Source organism: Strongylocentrotus purpuratus, unplaced genomic scaffold (genome assembly GCF_000002235.5).
Source record: "Strongylocentrotus purpuratus isolate Spur 01 unplaced genomic scaffold, Spur_5.0 spur5_scaffold_11, whole genome shotgun sequence".
Classification (NCBI taxonomy): domain Eukaryota; kingdom Metazoa; phylum Echinodermata; class Echinoidea; order Camarodonta; family Strongylocentrotidae; genus Strongylocentrotus; species Strongylocentrotus purpuratus.
In genome coordinates, this window is record NW_022145596.1 from 25,081,244 (window position 1) to 25,101,760 (window position 20,517).

Sequence of the window (20,517 nt, forward strand, 5' to 3'; positions counted from 1 at the left end):
AAAAGACACTTATGAGAGTACACTTATTGCAAAGGAAAATGGGAACTTGTCAAAGGAAAAGGGGTACGTATCAAAATAAAAGGGGTTCTGAATGTACCAATGTTTTTGAAGTTTTGATGATCCTCGTAATTTCTGTGATCACGCCCCCTTCATCGCAATATGTTATGCACTGCTCGATCTGGGTTTGTTCCGGTAGTGCCAATCTAGCGATCTTATCTGGGATGGAAGTTAGGGAAATGTATCTAATCTTGATAAAAATACAATGTTGAATTGATGCAATTAAAAAATATATTTTCGGAATTTTAAAAATATTCAATGAAATTTTTTGAATAAACATCAGATATGTATTTATTTTTCTGTGTTTAAAAGAATAACAGTCATTTTGGTTAAAGCCATAGCGCCAGCAGGAGTTATCAGAAAAGAGCTGCTGTGAAGTGACTCTATGCGGTTTTTCAATGACATTAGCATACGTGGAAATCCTTACGGGAACCGGATAGGCCTTCACGCCGAACCTCTTCGCGTCGACGACAGCCAGCTACCTTGTGTATGTATGAATGCATGCACAGCTGCTTTGCGGATTGTGTGAAGCTGTCTTATCTGACCAGCACTTAGATTATAGACGTAAATTTCTCATGTAATGCCGAAGAGGAGGACCAGCCGAAGTAGTTCCGTTATGGAATATATAACAACGCCAAAGGTAACTATCAATTCGCTAAATGATATCAATAACTTCAAGTTCTATTTTTTTTGGAACAAACTTGATGTTGAAACTTCTTCTTCTTCTTCCCGAAAATACTCTAGATCTACCCAGAGGACTGTACTTGCACTGGAAGAAGAAGAAGAAGAAAGTGCAGGCTCTATGAAATGGAAGATTAATGCACTGTAATTACCACCTTTAATTTTATTCTTCATGTTCATGTCAAAAACTGTTAGACTGTTAACCAATTCAACACTTGCCTATTCAAAATTGCTTTAGGGGTCTAATATAATGTTATGATAATTAACTGACTCTGTTCACTATATTTCTTATGTATTGACTGTAATTTGTACTTTTTTGTAGGTTTATTTGCATTTGTTTTTGTTGTGTTTATTATGTAATTGTTTATCATTGTATTTTGTTTGTTATAATTTTATTAATAGTAGTAGTACTAACTAGCGCTTAGACTAGAGACTAGTCACTAGAGTAGAGTCAGTTAGAGACTTTGGTGGTAATTAAGCGCTTTACAAGCACAGTTTTTACTAGGCCTATTTTATTCTACCTTTTCTACCTGTCTTTTCGGGCTCCTTAGGAAGACAATGTCTTGTAATGCCCTCCCATAGTTCATCAGTACACCACTGCAAAGAGTTCGTTCCCAATAGATCCATTGCTGGATCTGTGGGAAGACTCACCAGGATTATCACCTGCTGGGCCTATAACTAAACTTGTCGAGCTGTGTTAAAAGATGGGCATCCACCTCTGATTTAAATCTGTTTATGGTTGGTGCATTCACTGCTGACATCGGTAGTTTGTATACTTGCGGATGTTGAGATGTGCACGCTCCTTGTGTTTTATTATTAGTCTAGTGATGACTGATAATTGATAACATTAATGTGATGATATGTCTGACTATGTCTGACTCTGGCTGAGTCTGAAGACTGATGCTTGATACCATTACAGTCTTCAAAATACTAAAGGGCTTAGTAATAGTAAGGCTGGACCCAAGTCACTTCTTCACCTTATCTCTCAATACTCAAACCCGAGGACAAAGATTTTCAAGGAAAGGTCTCGTCTAAACATATTATGGAAATGCTTTTCAGCAACAGAGTGGTGTCCGACTGGAATAGTCTCCCTCAAGAAATAATTGACTCGAACTCCATCGATATCTTCAAGATGAGACTGGATAAGCACTGGTGGTCTGAGCGATTCAAATTAAGTTAATTTGATATGATCAAAACCGTCCCAAATAGTGCTGTAGTCAAACGTTTAACCGTCCGGTATCCGACCGCCCATGGCGGATTCCGTTTTCGGTTTTGTTTTTCCTGTTTTTTTAAAATTTTTTTTTTTTTAAAGTTTCGATTATGCCCCTCCACCTGGCACTATGCCTGGCAATGTCTCCCAGCTTAGTAATCGGTGTGATGACTTACCACTTGGAAACTAGAACAACACTCCAATTTGTCTGTCATCTTGGTTTGAAAGTAATCTTTGTAATAGATTCTCAATATATATTCATCCAAGTTTAACACATGGTGTACCACAAGGTTCTATCCTAGGTCCTCTACTGTTTTTAATTTACATTAATGATCTTACACATTATTCTAAAACGACATTGTTACTACTATTTGTGACTAGTTCACAAGCACAAATCGGCGCCTTCAGTTAAATTACCTTGCAGTCCTTCCCGCTTTTTCACACGGCCCCCCCCCCCCCAAAAAAAAAAAAAAAAAAGTTTTTTTTTATTATTTTAAAAAAAAAGTTTTTAAAAAAAAAATTTCAAAAATTTATATAAATCGTTTAACCGAAAACCGTCCGGTTTTGACTGGCGGTTAAACGGAATTGGAGATATCCGTGATGTTACAGCACTAGTCCCAAATCTGCGCATGTGCAATAAGTTAACTCTAGAACGTAACCAACCCTGAAGAAGTGACCGAGGATTACAGGATGTACCTCTCCTCGTATCATGATGATGATGATGATGATGATGATGAGTGTTGTCAAAGACAAAGTCGACTAACACGAAGCTATACTAGAGTAGAGAGAAAGACACATTCTTTAGAGTTTATACTTTACTATTTAGTTTAAAACTAGCCTACCGGTAATTAACTACCTGATTTTTGCTGAAAATTGTGCCCTTGCTGGGTCATATCAGGATTGTCAATATTTGAAGTGTCTACTGGGAGAAGGGTGAATTATATTGCTTCTCTTCCAGTGTTTGTCAAGTCTGGCTTTAAAGCTGTTAAATCAAGGTTGCAGATACTACAGACTCAGGGAGGGAGTTCCAGGCGTTGAGGACTCTATGGCTAAATGAGTCTTGCCTGAGTTTGGCTATTGTGTGTGATGAGATCGGCAATCACATACAAACTGCTTTGCACTTTGCAATTGCATATGTTATGTATGAAGTCTGAAATTAAGACTACCGGTATGCATGTCTTGAGACATGATATTGTATGTACCGGTATACGCATTGCCCAATGTACCGTGCACAGTTTCCATTGATGCCATGAACAAATAAAGGCACACTACGATCATGTAGTTTCACAGAACTTTACGAATAAGTCTTTAATTGTCATCATCTTTTGGCTGAATGTTAACATTGAACATTGAGAAAACATAATTGCGTACAGTTGTTGTTGTTGTTGTTGTTGTTTTAGTTTTAAGGGCGTGTGTCATTCAATTATGAATATTTACGCCGAATTCAAGTTTTTTAATAATTTTGAATAATTTTAAATGGAAGCAAAACAAAAAGGAGGGAAAAAAAAAATTGACGCTGTTCAATTTTTCGCATTTTGCGAACCTTAACAGTAACCTCCCTTCACTAGCCTCTACTTCAGCCTGGGGCCCAGACAGCCTGACCCTGGACAACCGGACCGGTGGGGTGCTTCGGCCGACAGCTCATCCCACTTTTTTCCCTTAAAAAAGAATATGGGTACAGCTTACAATGATCTAATAATGTTAAAACAAAATAAAATAGGGTTAGGGGTAGGGTTACTGGGTTAGGTTCAGGCTGCTGTTGCAAAAGGAAGTCTTTTCAAACATGGGTCGAGCTGTCCGCCGAAGCACCCCACCCTGGACAACTCGACCTGGTCGAGTTGTCCAGGGTATTGGGTTGGGTTGTCGAGGGTCGGGTTGTCTAGGATTCTTAAGTCTCTGTATTAAATGTAAGACTGTATAGAGGCGGTCAGTGGAGCCAGACTCAAGAGTCGAGGAACAAACGTCGATATCAGAGACTGAAGCTTTTGGTCTAGGGGAAAATATGAAATTCGATATTGATATTAATATTACCAAGACTTTATTGGTACTCGTACCCTTGTGTGAAGAGTGATGTAACATATCCCAAAATGCATTCCTAATCACCCATTGGATTACAATTTACCTCAGAGTTTGCTAGTGGCCTCATCTTTCTACTCATACAAAGCACTTTAAAGTTTGAAGTAGGTCAAGAACTAGACCAAAAGCTTCAGTCTCTGACATCGACGGTTGTTCCGCTGAGTCTGAGATTACATCTGGCTCCTCTGACCGCCTCTATACATAGCCTGAAGTACGTTGTATGGGGTAGTGTGTGGAAGGAATGGCTCGGTTTAATCGAGTAACTCTTGTCGGTCATCTTGATTTGAGTTAATGAATATTCATTTTTTTTCTTCAAACGTCCAATAGCTACATGTACGTACAATTCGGTCTGGCTGACCCAGTGATATTTGAATATTCATAAACCCGATATCAAACGAATGATCTGATTGGCCATTGGCTTTGTTTTGGTGAGTTGACCCGGAAATATATCGACCCGGTTATGTCATAGATTACAGTTCAAATACATGAATCATTGGTTCTGAGATAAGTAAGCCCGTAAATTTCGCCATTGGAATTATGTAAACAAAATTTTATGAACTTCATATACATTTGTAAGACAGTTCTTACAGTTCCGGTATGTCTGATTTATTAATCAGACAATTAGATATACAGTGTGTAAATAAAGAAAAACAGGGAGAAAGTTTTTGTACCAGATGTTGTATTCTCAGCCTGGTAAAATGTAACTTCTAATTATACTGATATTCTTTTGAAAAGCCGCTTATCAATTGATTCTGACTGAAAAATGAAAATTTAGCTTGATTTTGGTAAAAAATAAATATAAATGATAATCCTGTTTGCCGAAAAGTGACAGAAATTACCATATTGATGTTGATACATGTAGGGGGTAATTTGACCATTTCTTTTTCATGTAGCATCAGGGCACAGTTTTGCGTAGACTAAGCCCATCAAATCTCCTTTCCTGATAATATCAATTGAAAAAAATCACCCATGGCCAAAAGTGACCATTATAGTAATTTTTAGCAAAAAAGTGACCCAAACAGCATGAGTATAGAGACTGATACTTTTGGAAAGAGTGCACAACTTTACCCTGTATAAGCTATTCAAATCTTCCCCACAAAAACTTCTGATAAACCTCCTTTCCTCCTATGGTACATGTATAACTATTAACTGTGCACAGCCAATATTTTGCTTTCGTTTTGTGAAGGATGTTTGTATTTGATTGAAGCTTGATCTATAGATTGAACAAGTACAATGCAGATTTACATATATGATTGGTCTGTAGATCAGATGTAACAGTCACATGATTGCACACAAAATGCAACTAAACAGGCCATGTTTCTCTCTGGCCATGTACATACATTGATCAGATGAAGGAAGATACTCAGGAGCGTAAGCCTACTTGTACATGATGTACATTATGATACAAAACATCAGGCTAGGCAGTAATATTAAAACAGGAAGTCCACCTGATGTTATCTTGGTTTTAATAGTTCTAAGCAGAAAAATGTGAGGAACAGTTCAGTGAAAGTTTGATCAAAAATCGATTGAAAATAAGAAAGTTATGAATTTTTTAAAGATATGATCAGTCTAACACAAATTGGCAACTCTGTGATATGTCTGTCAAGCTCACCTCACATACTGTTCATGTATGCTTTGTAGAAAAAAAAATTGGGGGGGGGGGGGATTTTCCCTCAATCATACATGCACCTAACAATAATTATTGTATGTTTCTATACAATCCCTGTATGGAAAAATCTATCCCATCATCAATAACAAAGAAAAAGGAAAGTTTATGAAATTTGTCTTCGTTAATTATGGTGTATTTAAATTGTATTATATGAAAACAATTGTGAAAGAAATATGATATGTTTTTAATAATAAATTATCATGCAATTCAGCCGAGGCTGCGAAATGATGATATTAATAAATTGAACACCTCTAAATATTCATAACTTTCCTATATTTGATTGTATTTTTTTGCTCAAACTTTCACTGACCTGTTTTTCTCAATTACTGCTCCTATCAAAACCAACTTTTTACATGTTACATTAGGGTGGACTTCCCTTTTACTGGCCACAAAGTGAACTTCAAACAAAGTACCAGTATTCTGCATCAGAAACCAATTTATTCAACATTAAATATGTACTGCTGTAGGCTTATTGGATCATTAATTCTTAGGGTAGTATAATGGATTCTTTCAAAAATACATTCAGCAAATGTATTCAACATAAAATGGGTTGGCTTACTGGTAAACTGGTTTATTCTGGGAGGGGGGGGGGGGGGTGGGAGCTATTATTAATGGGAGCTTTTAGAAAATGTATGACGAGATACAGTTTGCACATAAGAATACCCCAAATGTAGTGTACAGTTCATTCAATGTGATTACTGTATTGTGTGTATATTTTGTCTGCAGACCAGCCTGTTCATGATGCTGAGTCTCCCATGCGATGACTCACTAGCCGCATGCACCCAGGCTAATTTGTTTTTGTGTCATGGGGTAAAACAGTGTGACAATGAGAGAGAGCTAAAGAAGAGAGGCTGTATGAGTGATATGCTGCTAACGTACTGCTAATGGGCACATTTGTAGCTGTTTGAAATGTACAGTTGAACACTAGAGTGCTTTTGAGATAAAATGGGTCGGTAAATGTTCATGATTCAGCTTTCGATCAGAAAATATTGGAAAATTGGCACATAGAGGCCTTTACACAGTGTATTGGAGTGTTCATGTTTTTCAGAGTATGGCTATGAATTCATAATATTTTCAGGGTATTTTTGGATATCCTCCAGAAAATATAAAATGACAAGATCCAGAGCTATTTTTAAAGAAGCTATTTATGGACTTTATTGTGAGAGAAAGAGAGAAAAAGCATTTTTACGCATAAAATGTTGTTATGACTTTCACCTTCACACAATCTTCAAGTAACATACGGTACATGTACATACTTGTAAATGTTGCATGTTTTTTAGTTGATCGAGCTTGATAAATAGTTGAAAATGAGTGCCTAATTGTCCAGTTTGTTATCTTTATTAAACAAAAAGTGCACCAATAGTCAATACGTAATGAATTGATACATTAAGCTGTTTGTGAGATTTTATGTACAATTACTTGGGGGGGGGGGGGGGGGAAGGGAGTTGAAATATTATTAATTCTTTCGTGCATTTTTACTACATGTATTTCAGTGCCTAATTATTGGATTTACAATAAATGTACCGGTAGTCTGTTTAGAGCCAAAAGAGCATTGACTCTGCAAAAGTGTAGGGCCTACACATGTAATACTTTTTTTTTGGGGGGGGGGGGGGGGCTATTACATTGCAGTCTGTGTACAATACAATGTACACTGTACACACGCCGCATCCTGCCCAGTATAGTGAAACTACACTTGAAAATAATATTCATTTGATGAACATGTATTCAAAAATGTGACGTAATAATATACATAAATACCCCAATTTCATTTTCATTTGGAAATATCCAAACAGTTTCCCATTCTTTATATCTTTTCTCTCGCAATTATTATTGTTATTAGACAATTGTTGTTATTATTTGAAACATTTTAAAAATTTGGTTTCCAGTTTTTCATGTACATACTGTACATACAGAAGTTCCTCCAAACATGACAATAACAATAACAAAAAAGAAGAAGAAAAACAAAATTCAACTATAAACAACTCTAGATGCATTTAATAATATCCCTTGTCCTGTAGTATTTGGTTTTGATACAATTTTCTTCTATTCAAAACGGTTTCATTAGATCTTTATAATATCTTTCATCTTGCATCATTATTAAATATTTTTTGTGTGTGGTTTCCAGTTGTTCATGTACACCCGTACATGTACACATGAATGTACAGAAGTTTCTCCAAGCATGACAGAAAAATAGAAGAAGAAGAAGAAAAAACAGATCTTTCAAGTACATGTATTTGACTAACAACTCTAGTTTCATGTAATAAAATCCATTGTTCTTTAGTACTTGGTTTTGATATGATTTTCTTCTATTTAAAACCGTTTCGCTCTCTTAATATTATCTTTCCTCTTGCACTTCCTTTTTTCAGATCATGTACTATGGTTTTGAAAGGTCTGTCTCAAATTGAGAAAATGATTGCCTCATTGAAATTCACTTTCAGGTGGCAAACTCCAGAATTTATTTTTTTCCTATTTTACTGCATCTCAAAAGTATACTGTATACATTTGTAGGAGCATGAAAATCCAGACAGAACATAATGTGCATATGTTGTGTTACATTCACCTCAGAGTGATCTTTGTCTTCAACAAGGTTTATTTCAGGGGTTGTACGATACTTGCTCCTTCAACAGTTGCTCTGTGATAATTTCCTGACACTATTAAATCAAATTCCGAACTTGAAACCTGGACCCAACACTAAACATAACCTCAAACTTAACCTAATCCTCGGGCAACCCTAACCCTAACATTATTCTTTTGATAAAATGAGCCCAGAGCGGAAGCAGAAGCAGAAGCAGATGTCAGAGCCCCGTATTAGGGATTTGCGTGAATTTTCATTCTTTGATTTTGCTGGTAAACAATTATGGGATCAAAATTAGCAGAAAATGTGATTATTACATTACAAATGTGTATAGTAAGCATACCATTACATGACTAAATTATAACAAAAATTAAATTTTGTAATGAAAGTGTATAATCCAAAGTCTTTAATTGGACTGATTTTTCTAGATTTATGTTATTGAAGGCATATATTGTGAAACATGTTATTTTTCATGTTTAAATACCGGTAGTCAAATGTGTATTTCATGTACCTGTGTATACAACATGAAGTCTCTAAAGCAGATTGCTTAAATCCTTCTCATAAATTCAATGCCAATTATTAATTAGTTTTCGTTTCATACTACCCGGTATGTGCCTTTAATACACCGAACACTACATTGTATAACTAATGAGTCTACTGTACTCACTATGTAGAAAGCAGATGGCAGAGATTGCATGAGTATCCCACATGTGCATGTACAGTATGACTTTGTATAAAAAAGTACTGAGTGGAAATCATTATCAATAACAATCCTGACGATAAACAGAATTACAGTTTACAACTATATTATTCATACTCTAATACCGGTATGTGAAAAATTGATTTGTCCCGATTTATGTATCTTAAAAATGTGACATACATGTACCAAAGCTTTAATGTTCAAGTATTCAACAAAGGCCCTACATGTACAGTACATAAACCAGTCCACCTTTCATTTTTGACTCTCATCTTGAGTCACGAAAAACACAAAAAACATCAAATTTACAAGGGGTATGAATTTAGTTGTTAACTTTACACTGTACATGGAGCTCCACAAAATGCTCAAAATACCTGAACAAAGTACATGTACATGTATATCGGTATGCAGTATAATGTCTTGATTTACTCTCGACTTTTTCAACATTTAAATATATTTGACAATTAAAACAAGCATAAGTTAGCATATCCTTGAAAGATTATACCAGGTTTAGGAAATTGTATACCGGTACTTTCAGTCATGATCAAGCTCTTGCCAGGAGATAACAGAATGTGCACACTGAATGCAGGTACATGAACCTGTACATTTATAAATGTCTATTATTAGCCATGTTTCTGTAATGGGCCGCTCTGCTGCATGCCTGAAGCTATGAACAAATATGATGGGGGTTAAGATGATTTGCCTCTCAAGTCTTTAAAAAACATCTTGAGTGAAAAAAGGGGCCTCCAATGAATAAAGAATTCTATCAATGGGATGTATTCAGAGAGAAAATTACTTACATTGTATCACTTACATGTATGTTTGCCACCCTTGAAATATGCGGCCAGGAACCAGGGACAATTCATTTTCAAAAATTGCCCCTGGTTCATGGGGATTTAACCGTTTATTTCAAGGGTTACATGTTTGTAATACATGTGTAAGCCTCAAAAGAAAATTTGTTAAAGATAAAGACCAGTTATGGTCATGCGATTGCATTGTGAAGGAAACGTTGTGGAATCGATCAGAAAAGGTTTGATCATCTAGCATATAAGTATTGGTGTGTACTGCAAGGTTCTGGAATCATCAAAATGATAAGAAATTTGGCCCAATCTTCGTAAAGTTACAAGCACTGTACACAGAAAGATGTATATGGGACTAGGCACACATGCGTTTATCTCTCACAGTCCAATAGATAAACTAATTTACCAAAAAATATCAATTAGTAGGCGGTTTCCCGGCAAAATTTGTATCATCATGTATTAGTCAAAACATATTCTTTCACATGATTGGTAATATAGAGCTTCCATTTCATTTTTTGAAATTGGGGCGTTTCCAATACTGGTCTTTACCTTTAATAGTTCCGTAAGTAGCCTTTGGAGATGAAATTTTAATTTTCGCCTTGAGCTCCAAGTCTCCAACCTGTAAAGAAGATAGTCAACAACTCCTTGCACTTGACTTATTTATCACCAATTTTCCTCTCCGTTTTTTCATCTCAGATTGAGAACGTTCGCCTGTTGGATCGTTTCAACTCCCGCAAGCCGTCCTCGGGCACGCTCTATCTGACTGCTACCCATCTGATATTTGTGGATCCTGCCGGCAAGAAGGAAACATGGGTAAGTTTACACAGGACGGACAAGGCAGGTTGGATCATTTTTTTTTTTGCCCCTGTGTGGAGCCGGCCGGAGAAGGATTCATTGTGTTAAATCTTTCACCTTTGCAGCTGTCTTTGAGCAGATTTTTAATCTTTCTTTTTTACATGACATTTCCTTAATTTATAATATTAATAATAGTTGGTTCTTGTATAGCACTCATGTCTGTCAGACTTGACACTCCCTGGGTGCCCCTGATTATTACCCAGGCTTTTTGTTGTTGTATATATTAACATTTATTTCCTTCTCAACAGTACAATATGAAACACAATGTATATACATATGTATATAAATATGTAACATGGTTTCAACTTTCAACATAGAGTATACAGTAAATAATTCTGATACGGAAGGAGGCGAAAACCTGGAAAGCATAGCTTGAGTTGGGAACGCCCGTAATATTAAGTTAACACAGCTACCGAGAGAACATGATAGATATTATTATGAAAATTACATAACAGAACGTTGCTTTATAAAAGCAAGGGTACCATTTATGTGTTTTTTCTTTCATACACCCACATTGAAAGTGGATGCACCCAATGTAGAGCTCAAATATATAAAAACCAATTGGTACCCCCCCCCCCCTAGAAATAAAAACACCGTAATAATATTGATAATTAATAAAAGAAAGAAAGAAAGAATAGCAAATAAAGATGAAACAACAAGTCTTCTGTGTTGGCTTGAGTTAGTAGTCTAAAAGCACTTGGAGAGTATACTTCAAGTCAACATACAATGTATATGTACAGTCATGCTAAGGCCATGATTGATTTCTTCTCAACTCAAGTACATGTACACCCCACCCCCCCCCCCCCCCCACTAAAGGTATACCTGAAATGTGAAGGAGTGTGAAGTAGACTTGCAGCGAGCAGTAACCGTAAAATGGCACACAATTAACATTGTAATCAAATTTCAGACAATTACTGGGGAGAAGTTCTGCTTGTGGTTATATTTTTAGCTCAATGCTCTTGGAAACGATGATTAGCAGACGTGGCTAGTGTGGGGTAGAGAAGTAAGAGAATTGATTGACAGTATCCTGCAATATATTGATAGAGCTTTGCATTCATTAGTTATTAAAGTATTGTATCCCCCTGCATGTACAGTATGTAGGAAAGAGCCTACATTGTGCCTAATATGTACTGTGCATTGAAAAACAATCTGGCAATTTACAACACAAGGACATTTTATGGATGGAAGTTCTAAATATAATCTTAATAATATTTATATTAATAACAACAAGAATAACAAAGATTATGATGATGATGATGATGATGATGACAACAAAGAAGATGATTATGATGATGAAAATAATAATAATGATAATAATGATAATCTTAAAATCCTAAAATAAATGAGATAAACACATTTTCCATCTTTTGAAACGTGTCATCTTCTGTGATTGGCTGCTTTGAAGAGGCTAACCTCTGTTTTAGGAAACTGCCACATTTGGAGTAAAATGGTGTTTTTCCTGCAAAATATCCTTCCTTCATCACATTTTCACTTTGAAAGATGAATACCATGGAGACACCGACCTTTTATGAGGACTGTGTATCTCATTTGAATTTGAAATTACTTTGAAATTCCTTGTGCGATTCCTCTGCCTGCACACCTAAGTTGCTAACCTCTTCGGCTTGCACTTCGTATTATTAAATAGAATTCTTATTATGCTTCATTTTATTTATTTAACGTACATGGACATGTATGAATCATGCAGTTTGTATTTGTATTCTACTTCTTCCTTTATTCATCCTTCAATCAGCTGTGAATGCATGCATTTATATATCCTACAGTCGGGACAACTTAAAAACGACCATGAGGCATGTCACTTGCATTCAGGCTTTAAAACCACCAAAGTATCATGTTTCCTGTGTGATAATATGTGTAGTGCATCATTGATTATTAATGGGAAGGATAACAGGAATAGAAACATACTGTAGCCCTACAGTAGTATATGTACTGTACGTTCATACATCAGCAGTCAACAGGGATTTTGTATTTATAGTTGTGGCCTTCATGTAATGTATTTGAACAATGATACGTTGCATGTATACATGTACATACTTTACAACATTTATACAGTACAGTATGTGTATATGTGCATGTATTAAAATAAAATGTGAGATCTTCTGGCCTACATATTGGAGAAGAATACTGGCCTGTCTTAAATCTTGAAAACCATATAAGGAAGGGGGGGGGGGGGTAGCGGAATAAAGAATGCTCTTGTAGAAATGTCAAGTGTTCTACATATTACCGTGGTGTTTATAGAGACCGTGTTGGTTTTATGCATTTACTAAGCACCAGACACGTTTTATAACTGATATAAATATGATTATCATTATTATTATGATGATTATTATTAGTATTAGTAGTAGTTGTTATAATTATGATTTTCACTCTGTATAGCAATAACATGTTGTACATGTTTTATGATGTGAAAATACATTGTAGAAGAAGATGAACATTGTACTTCAGCTTGAAATTGAGTTGACGTCTAGCTGTGCGGCTGATTTTGTTTGTCAAAGCAAGACCAAGCCCGTAATGTAAGATGATACCATTTATCGATTGCACAGGGATGCAGTCAGACTCAGAGGATAGGAAAGAATGACCACATCAGAGTCAGCAGCACTAGCTGTGAATGATTCACCCCAGTACACTGATATGTACATGTGTATATTTCCAAAAGATTGCCTCGTTCTCTCTTTCCCTCATATCTCATCTCTCCCCTCTGCAGTTATTCGCACTTTCACAGCGCCTGCTTATTCACGTCTATTTTTTCATTTTTCCTGTTCATTCTCCCTCCTATTCTCTCCCTTTTTTTCCTCTCTCCTTTTTTATCCTTCTCTTTTTCTCCTCTGTTTATCTGTTACATGTACCATACATGTAAATACTTTCCCCTTCTATATCTCTCCATACGCCCCTCTCTATTAATAGCTCATTTTGTATCGTTCACTTGCAGTTAATAATTAGGCCAGATTCAAAGTACAGAGTCAAATAATTTATTGAAATCAAATCCTGACATAATAGGATTAAGATAGTAAAAAGTAGGAGTTGTATGCCATGAAATGAATGCAACAAAGCACAACACTGAATGTTTTTTATGAGAATTGCTTTCCACAAAAAGCAACTGTCATATTACTTTATAAAAGAGTCTGGTTAAAAAGGCTATATTTTGTATGAAAGACTTTCCTTCTGAACATAGTCGTTAAAGTGTCGCTCCAATATCCAAATACAATCTATTATTGCCAAGAGCTCCTTTCATTTTATTACCTTTAGAGGTTCATTGTTTCAGGCATTGAGACAAGCGATGGGCAATAAGCAAGAATCTTGAATCATGTTATGGGCAATAAGCAAGAAAGCACAAATTTGTATACAATGCCACATTGAAACTAGCTGCACTAGCGGTGAAAGTTACTGAGTATCAAGATCACCATCACTACTATTGAAACCTGTTATATTTGGAATCACCAATCCACTTCAATTTTAAGTGCAAATGAGGATATAAAAATAAATACAAAAAGAGGAATGACATTTAAAATGTACATTTTCTTTCCTAGGTAAGGGAGGGTTTTGGTGAAGAATGCCAACAATCTCGTTATTTTATTTTGTTAATGGTAGTGTAAAGGTAATACAAAGTTTTGGGAGATTTTGAAAATTGGGTGGATAGTGAGTCTTTACAATTTTGATATATTTGGATGCCCCTGTGGATGTATTATAAGCACTAACAAAAAATAGCCCCTAAAACACTTCTGTTTTCGTGAAAAATTGAATATAAAAATTTACCGGTGCTCCCGGTAAATTTTGATAAATTTCAAATAGCGCCTATGGCCGTACAATGGTAGCTGCGACCATGAAAATCTCAGAATATGTAGTTGGGATATATAATTTCCAAACGGGAATAGCTAATCGGTCGATTTTAGTCAAGAAACATTGTTTCATAGTTAAATTAATATCTTGACCTTGAGAGGGAGCTATACAACATAAAGAGTTTATTATTTATAATTTCATAACTTTAGACTCGATTTCAACCGCGACAACGATCAATGTATATTGTAGGAACGTATATGCTTCCAATATGTTAATTTGAACCAAATTCATGAACCCATACCAAAACTTTGTAATACCTTTAACTGCAAATATCTATCCATTATCTACAGTATCTATCTATGGATCTATCTACAATACATGTACATGTATATTTCTATCTATTTATATGAAGCTAAATATTGGAAATTTTTCCAGTTGATTGTTGGGGACTGTGAAGCTAAAATTATATTTGAATATTCTCTGTACCGTATAATAACACAAAATGTATGCATACTGTTTTCTTGGGAATATGTGGACTTTTGCGAGTACAAATCTAACCTGTCACATTTAGTAATGGTGTTGCACATTAAAAACTTTACCTTGCAGAAGGGCGCATACAATTTCTTGTCAAACTTTTTGAACTGTGTAATATTGATTACTGATGTTATGCTTTGGACAATTTATTGACTGTAAAGTATAGTGTTGATGGTGTCACAGAATGGTAAAAAAATGTACATGTATTATGTTTTAAAAATGTATGTCTTTTAGCTGGCTTGTTGCCATTCATTGACTCTCTTCAACTGGCTACACAACAATAAGTGTAAAATTTAGTTTAATTTACATTAGGTTATCATGGATTTGCTTTTAAAAGTACAAGCAGGATTTTATTGCAGTGATTTTATCACATCCATTTAATGTTCATAATACCGTACATATATATTTTATATTTTCCCAGAGTTTTTTTTTAGCCTTTTTGCCCTCTATGGATGGTAAAATCCTAGTTTATGTTGAGACATCAGATGGTTCAACGTCAAAAAAATAAATTTGTTGTAAAGATGAGCTTGATAATTTATAAAATATATGATAAAAAATACAATTTCATTGTAAGAATGATCTTGGTAATAAATTATATGATCAAAAATACAATTTTGTTGTACGAATGAGCTTGATAATTCAAAAATAATATTATCAAGCATGAACATTTCTAGCTTTCGAACGCTAAATTGCCAGTCGCTTGTCTCTATTTTTGTCACTGACAATATATTCCCTACATGAGATACGTACATGTACATGTACGTATCTCAATTAAATTCCATCCCTTTCTTTTGTGTTCTCTCCCCGCTATTGTAAACACACAGATCCTTCACATGCACATTGGCTTCGTGGAGAAGCTTCCCCTGACAACGGGGGGAGCCCCCCTCCAGATCCGATGCAAGACCTTCCAGGCGGCGACCTTTGTCATACCCAGAGAGAAAGATTGTCAGGAGATGTACAAGTCACTGCAGAAGCTCTCAAATCCAGGTGTGTATAAATAAAGAGTAATAATAATAAATTGGACATTTTAAAGAAGGCAGGCGTAATATACAAAGGGTTGCAGTTTAGTTTATTTCATATTTCACATTCATTTCATAAATCATTAAGCAATAGATAATAAGAATGAACAAAAATGATTCTTTCAAATGAGTGTAAAAATACATACATGTACAATAATATCAAGCCATGAAAGTAATAATATAGTCTAAATAATATACAGAGATATAAATGTAAGTACAATTGCGTGGTATTTAAACTGAAATTAGACAAAATATGTTTGACGTGAAATATGGGGGAATCTAGTAAAAAGCTAAGCTTGTAAATAATAAGAGCAGTCGATCTTCTTATCATTACAGTACGTTCAATAGAATTTTTTTTTTTTTTTAATTTAAAATAAAAATAATAAAAAATTGTCATGTGGTGTCCATATGTTAGGAAATATTGTAGGGTTATGAACATGACTTGACATCAGAGCCCTGCCTTATCTTAAAAGAGTTGTGATTGATCCCAATCAATCGCCTAATCAATCGCAAGTTTGCAGTCCTCTATCTCTAATAATTATGAACATAGTTGCCATTGATATCAATCGCAAATAAGTTCTGATTAATATCAACTCTTTATATAAGAAGGGTGGCCAAGGGCACTGTTTCATAAAATTTGTTATCAACAACAAATTTATGCTACATGTATATTCCTATGACAAATTTGCTCTTAGCCAATCAAATGCCACAATTTCATTAGCTTTTAACAGTATTTTGTAACTTGTTATTGATAACAAGTTTCATGTTTGGCCTCATCCGATTTGGAACAGGGCTATTACAATCATCAGATATATACAACATGTACATGTATGTACATTCATATGTGGTTGGCAATGCACGGGACAAAAGAGCTTGGACTCTGCCAGAAATAATAATTGAATGAGCATTGTATGAAGCACCTTTCAATAGGTCACGTGCACCATACATCACTTTTATTTGTAGAAGGATACAGGTTTGTTGAGATATTTTAAAGTAGTCAATTAAAATATACCAGTATTTTTTTTTAAATGCCAAGAAATAGCGAACATTATAGTTGCATCCGATTGAAAGGATTTAAAACTTACATGTACATGTACATGTCTGTATGATAACAAGAGGATGCTGATGTAGATTTTAGACAAGTGTACAGGTGTTATGTTTCTGGCTGCTAAAATGAAAGTGAAATATACTGAGAAAAAAATGTGGATAACATTGGTACATGTATTCCAGCAACTGTGAGTTGATGTATTATAGTATTTTTTACTGCAATGGGTCCATTTCGATTTCAACCCCAACGCAAATCCATCTTTGAAAAAAAATGAAAGTGAAATATACTGAGAAAAAAATGTGGATAACATTGGTACATGTATTCCAGCAACTGTGAGTTGATGTATTATAGTATTTTTACTGCAATGGGTCCATTTCGATTTCAACCCCAACGCAAATCCATCTTTGAAAAAAAATGAAAGTGAAATATACTGAGAAAAAAATGTGGATAACATTGGTACATGTATTCCAGCAACTGTGAGTTGATGTATTATAGTATTTTTACTGCAATGGGTCCATTTCGATTTCAACCCCAATGCAAATCCATCTTTGAAAATGGGATGGTTTTGTGTTCTGCAAATGATGCTCTTTGTGCAAGTCATAGTAGGAGCTGTTCAATGCAGGCCTGTAATACAATCCCAATTCCGGTTCAACTCTGAAAAAGCGATGGCGTGGTGTTTGGTCAATGCAAATTACAGCCACAGTCCTGGATGTACATGTATACTTTGCTCATGATACATTGTTTTTGTCTAAGAATACGGAGGTGGTTGATTACCTGTTGATCTTTTAGAGTGCTTTGTGCGAGCTATTGCTGAGGCATTATTTTCCTTCTAGTTGTGCTTGTTGGTGAGAATGGCTGAATGACTAAACCCTAGTCTTAACATATAATTACTGTTAGTGATTTTATCTTGTCAGAGTGTTTTTCAGTGAAGAAAATGTGCTGGAAATTTAAAAGAATACAGCTCTTGTTTGATATGAAGAAAGCTCTCAACAAAAAGATAATATTGAACTTTTGAACCAGGGATTGCATGGGATGATAACATTTCTCACGGTTGGATGATAACATTTCACAGACATTTTAAAAAGTTTCTCTTTGAAGAAAAAGTATAAAATTAAAATAAAATTCAAGTGATAACCATTAATGTTATGAATCCTAGATGCCTCTCTTTCTGTTAACGATGTAGACTGTATTGCTTTTTTCGTCTTTGTAATAATAATGATGATAATTGAACGCGCATAACACATAGGCATACTAGCACGTCTCTTTGCGCTTTACAAAACAGAATACAGAAAGAGTGGAAATGATGGAATTGTTTCATAATTGTGAGATTTTACAAAGTGCTTATTACTTATGTTTTAAAATACTTCTGAATTATAACTCTAAGGTTTTTCCGGCACGTTATTCCATAAAAAATAGTGGCTGCATGTGAAAATCACCTTTCCCTGTAAGATTTTGTCATAGTTTGTGGGGACATGAAAAAAGACTTTTGACTAGAGCCCAGCATTCTTTCTGGTTGGTTGCCGTGAAAGGTTGACAGGAATGTAGGATCTGTGTTTATTCCTAACAATCTACATGTATAAGAACAGGGCCCCGTATTATAAAGACTTACGATCAAGCGTAAGTTTAATAAATCAAGCGTAACTTTGACAAATCAAGCGTATATTTGATAACCCATGTTATAGAAAAGTTACGCTTGACATCAAGCGTAAAATCAAGCGTATCTTTTTAAATCGATCGTTATTTTACGCTTGATTTTTTAGCAAGCGTAAAGTTATAATAAAAAATGGCAATTGATTGTAAGTAAATGAATCAATCTTAAGATTGATCTTATGCTTGATCTTTATAATATGGGGCTCTGATTATCTGTGTTCTTTCCATCCATCCATACAGCTGAGCTGGAGGACCTGTATGCATTCCACTACAAGTCTGCTACCGTTGTACCCACCATGGTAACGGGTTGGGATCAGTTTGATCTGCAGGCAGAGTATGCACGCATGGGTATACCTAATGCACACTGGTGTAGCACAGCCATCAACAAGAACTATGAGGTGAGGCCAGCTGCCAACCATTCCTATTTAGTAATGAGGAATATAATGCTTTGTATTTTATTAGCATCAAACAAATGTCATTAAACCAAGATTCTTCTCTTCTATGGAAACTAAATACTCTGTATTCTTACTTTGTCTTGCTTCATACTGTGCTTAATACGTAGTAGGCTGTAGCTGAGCCGACATAAAAAGGCGCTAGAGCATTCAAGGAATTTCTTCCTACCGGGTACCCATTTACTTCAACTGGGAGATTAATGACTTGCCAAAGGATGTTAGTGCTGCAGCGGGACTTGAACCCCAAACCATGTGATCCACAGTCCGGTGAAATATCCACTAGACCACAAAACCTCTATATTTAGTAACTGCTCTTTATAACTGACATATTATTGTTTGTGATTATTATTATATTGGCAATTAAGAAGTGTTGAATGTCTTTTTTTGCATTGAAAGTCTATTCTTGCATAGAATCAGTGAACAATTATTGAAACTTAAATGTAGTTATCCTTTTGTGTTTCTTATCTTTTCCCCCCTGTAATGTAGATTTGCGACACGTATTCAAGAACTCTCTACGTCCCTACGCATGCCAGTCCACCAGTCTTAGTTGGTAGCTCTAGGTTCAGGAGTAGAGGCAGGTTACCAGTCTTATCATATCTACATCAAGAAAACAATGTGAGTTATCATCTTTTACCGTTAGCTCTAGAGAGAGAAACTAAAAGATTGAGGGGGGGGGGGGGGGGGTGTTTGCCAGCACACCAGTCTTAGTTGGTAGCTCTAGGTTGACTAATTTTGGGAGAATGAAGGGATACATACTTAGGGCTGTGCACAACAGTGTAATGAGGTACCCGAGTACACTCCCAGGCTCACAGGCGAATACTCGAATATTCGGACGCCATGTTTTTTTATAATTTTTTTTGAATTTTTTTGAATTTTTTTGATTTTTTTGAATTTTTTTTGAATTTTTGGATTTTTGGATTTTTTTTTTTGTTTTTTTTGTTGCCACTACCATACCACTCAGCAGTTTCTCAGGTCCCTCGCTGAAAACGCATGCAACTTTACTTTGAGTTGCAGTTGAAGGCGCCGATTTAATAAGAATAATAACAGTAAACAATGCCGTTTTAAAAACCAAAGATGGCAGAATAATCCATTTTCCTCCAAGTCCAAACAGAAATCTGGACTTTTGGTCCCATTTTCTGAAAGGTGAGTTTGACAGTGCTTGAGTTTGGAAACATTTTTACCGACGGTACCATGCCAGCGGACGCCGCTCTTCCTGGCACGGGTAAGCGTGGGCCTGGACATTTTTTTTTTTTTTTTTTTTTTTTTTTGTGGCCGAATATTCGGGTACAAGAAATCGTACCCGAGTAGTTGTCAACCGTGCGGGTACTCGAGCATTCGACTACCCGTCGCAGCCATACATGTATAAGAATGATGGAAGATGGTGGGTGGGGGTGGTTGA

General features: G+C 35.5%; 1 protein-coding gene across 1 annotated transcript in view; it reads left to right on the plus strand.

Annotated features, from left to right (window-relative positions):
- Window positions 1-388: 388 nt before the first annotated feature.
- The window catches only part of LOC585290 (myotubularin-related protein 8), a 37,239-nt gene continuing 17,110 nt past the window's right edge, over window positions 389-20,517 (plus strand). The window contains exons 1-5 of the mRNA XM_030980963.1: window positions 389-697; window positions 10,462-10,578; window positions 15,774-15,936; window positions 18,907-19,064; window positions 19,605-19,733. Of these exons, the coding sequence (XP_030836823.1) occupies window positions 638-697; window positions 10,462-10,578; window positions 15,774-15,936; window positions 18,907-19,064; window positions 19,605-19,733 (627 nt within the window). The 5' untranslated portion in view covers window positions 389-637. The remainder of the gene's footprint in view (window positions 698-10,461; window positions 10,579-15,773; window positions 15,937-18,906; window positions 19,065-19,604; window positions 19,734-20,517) is intronic.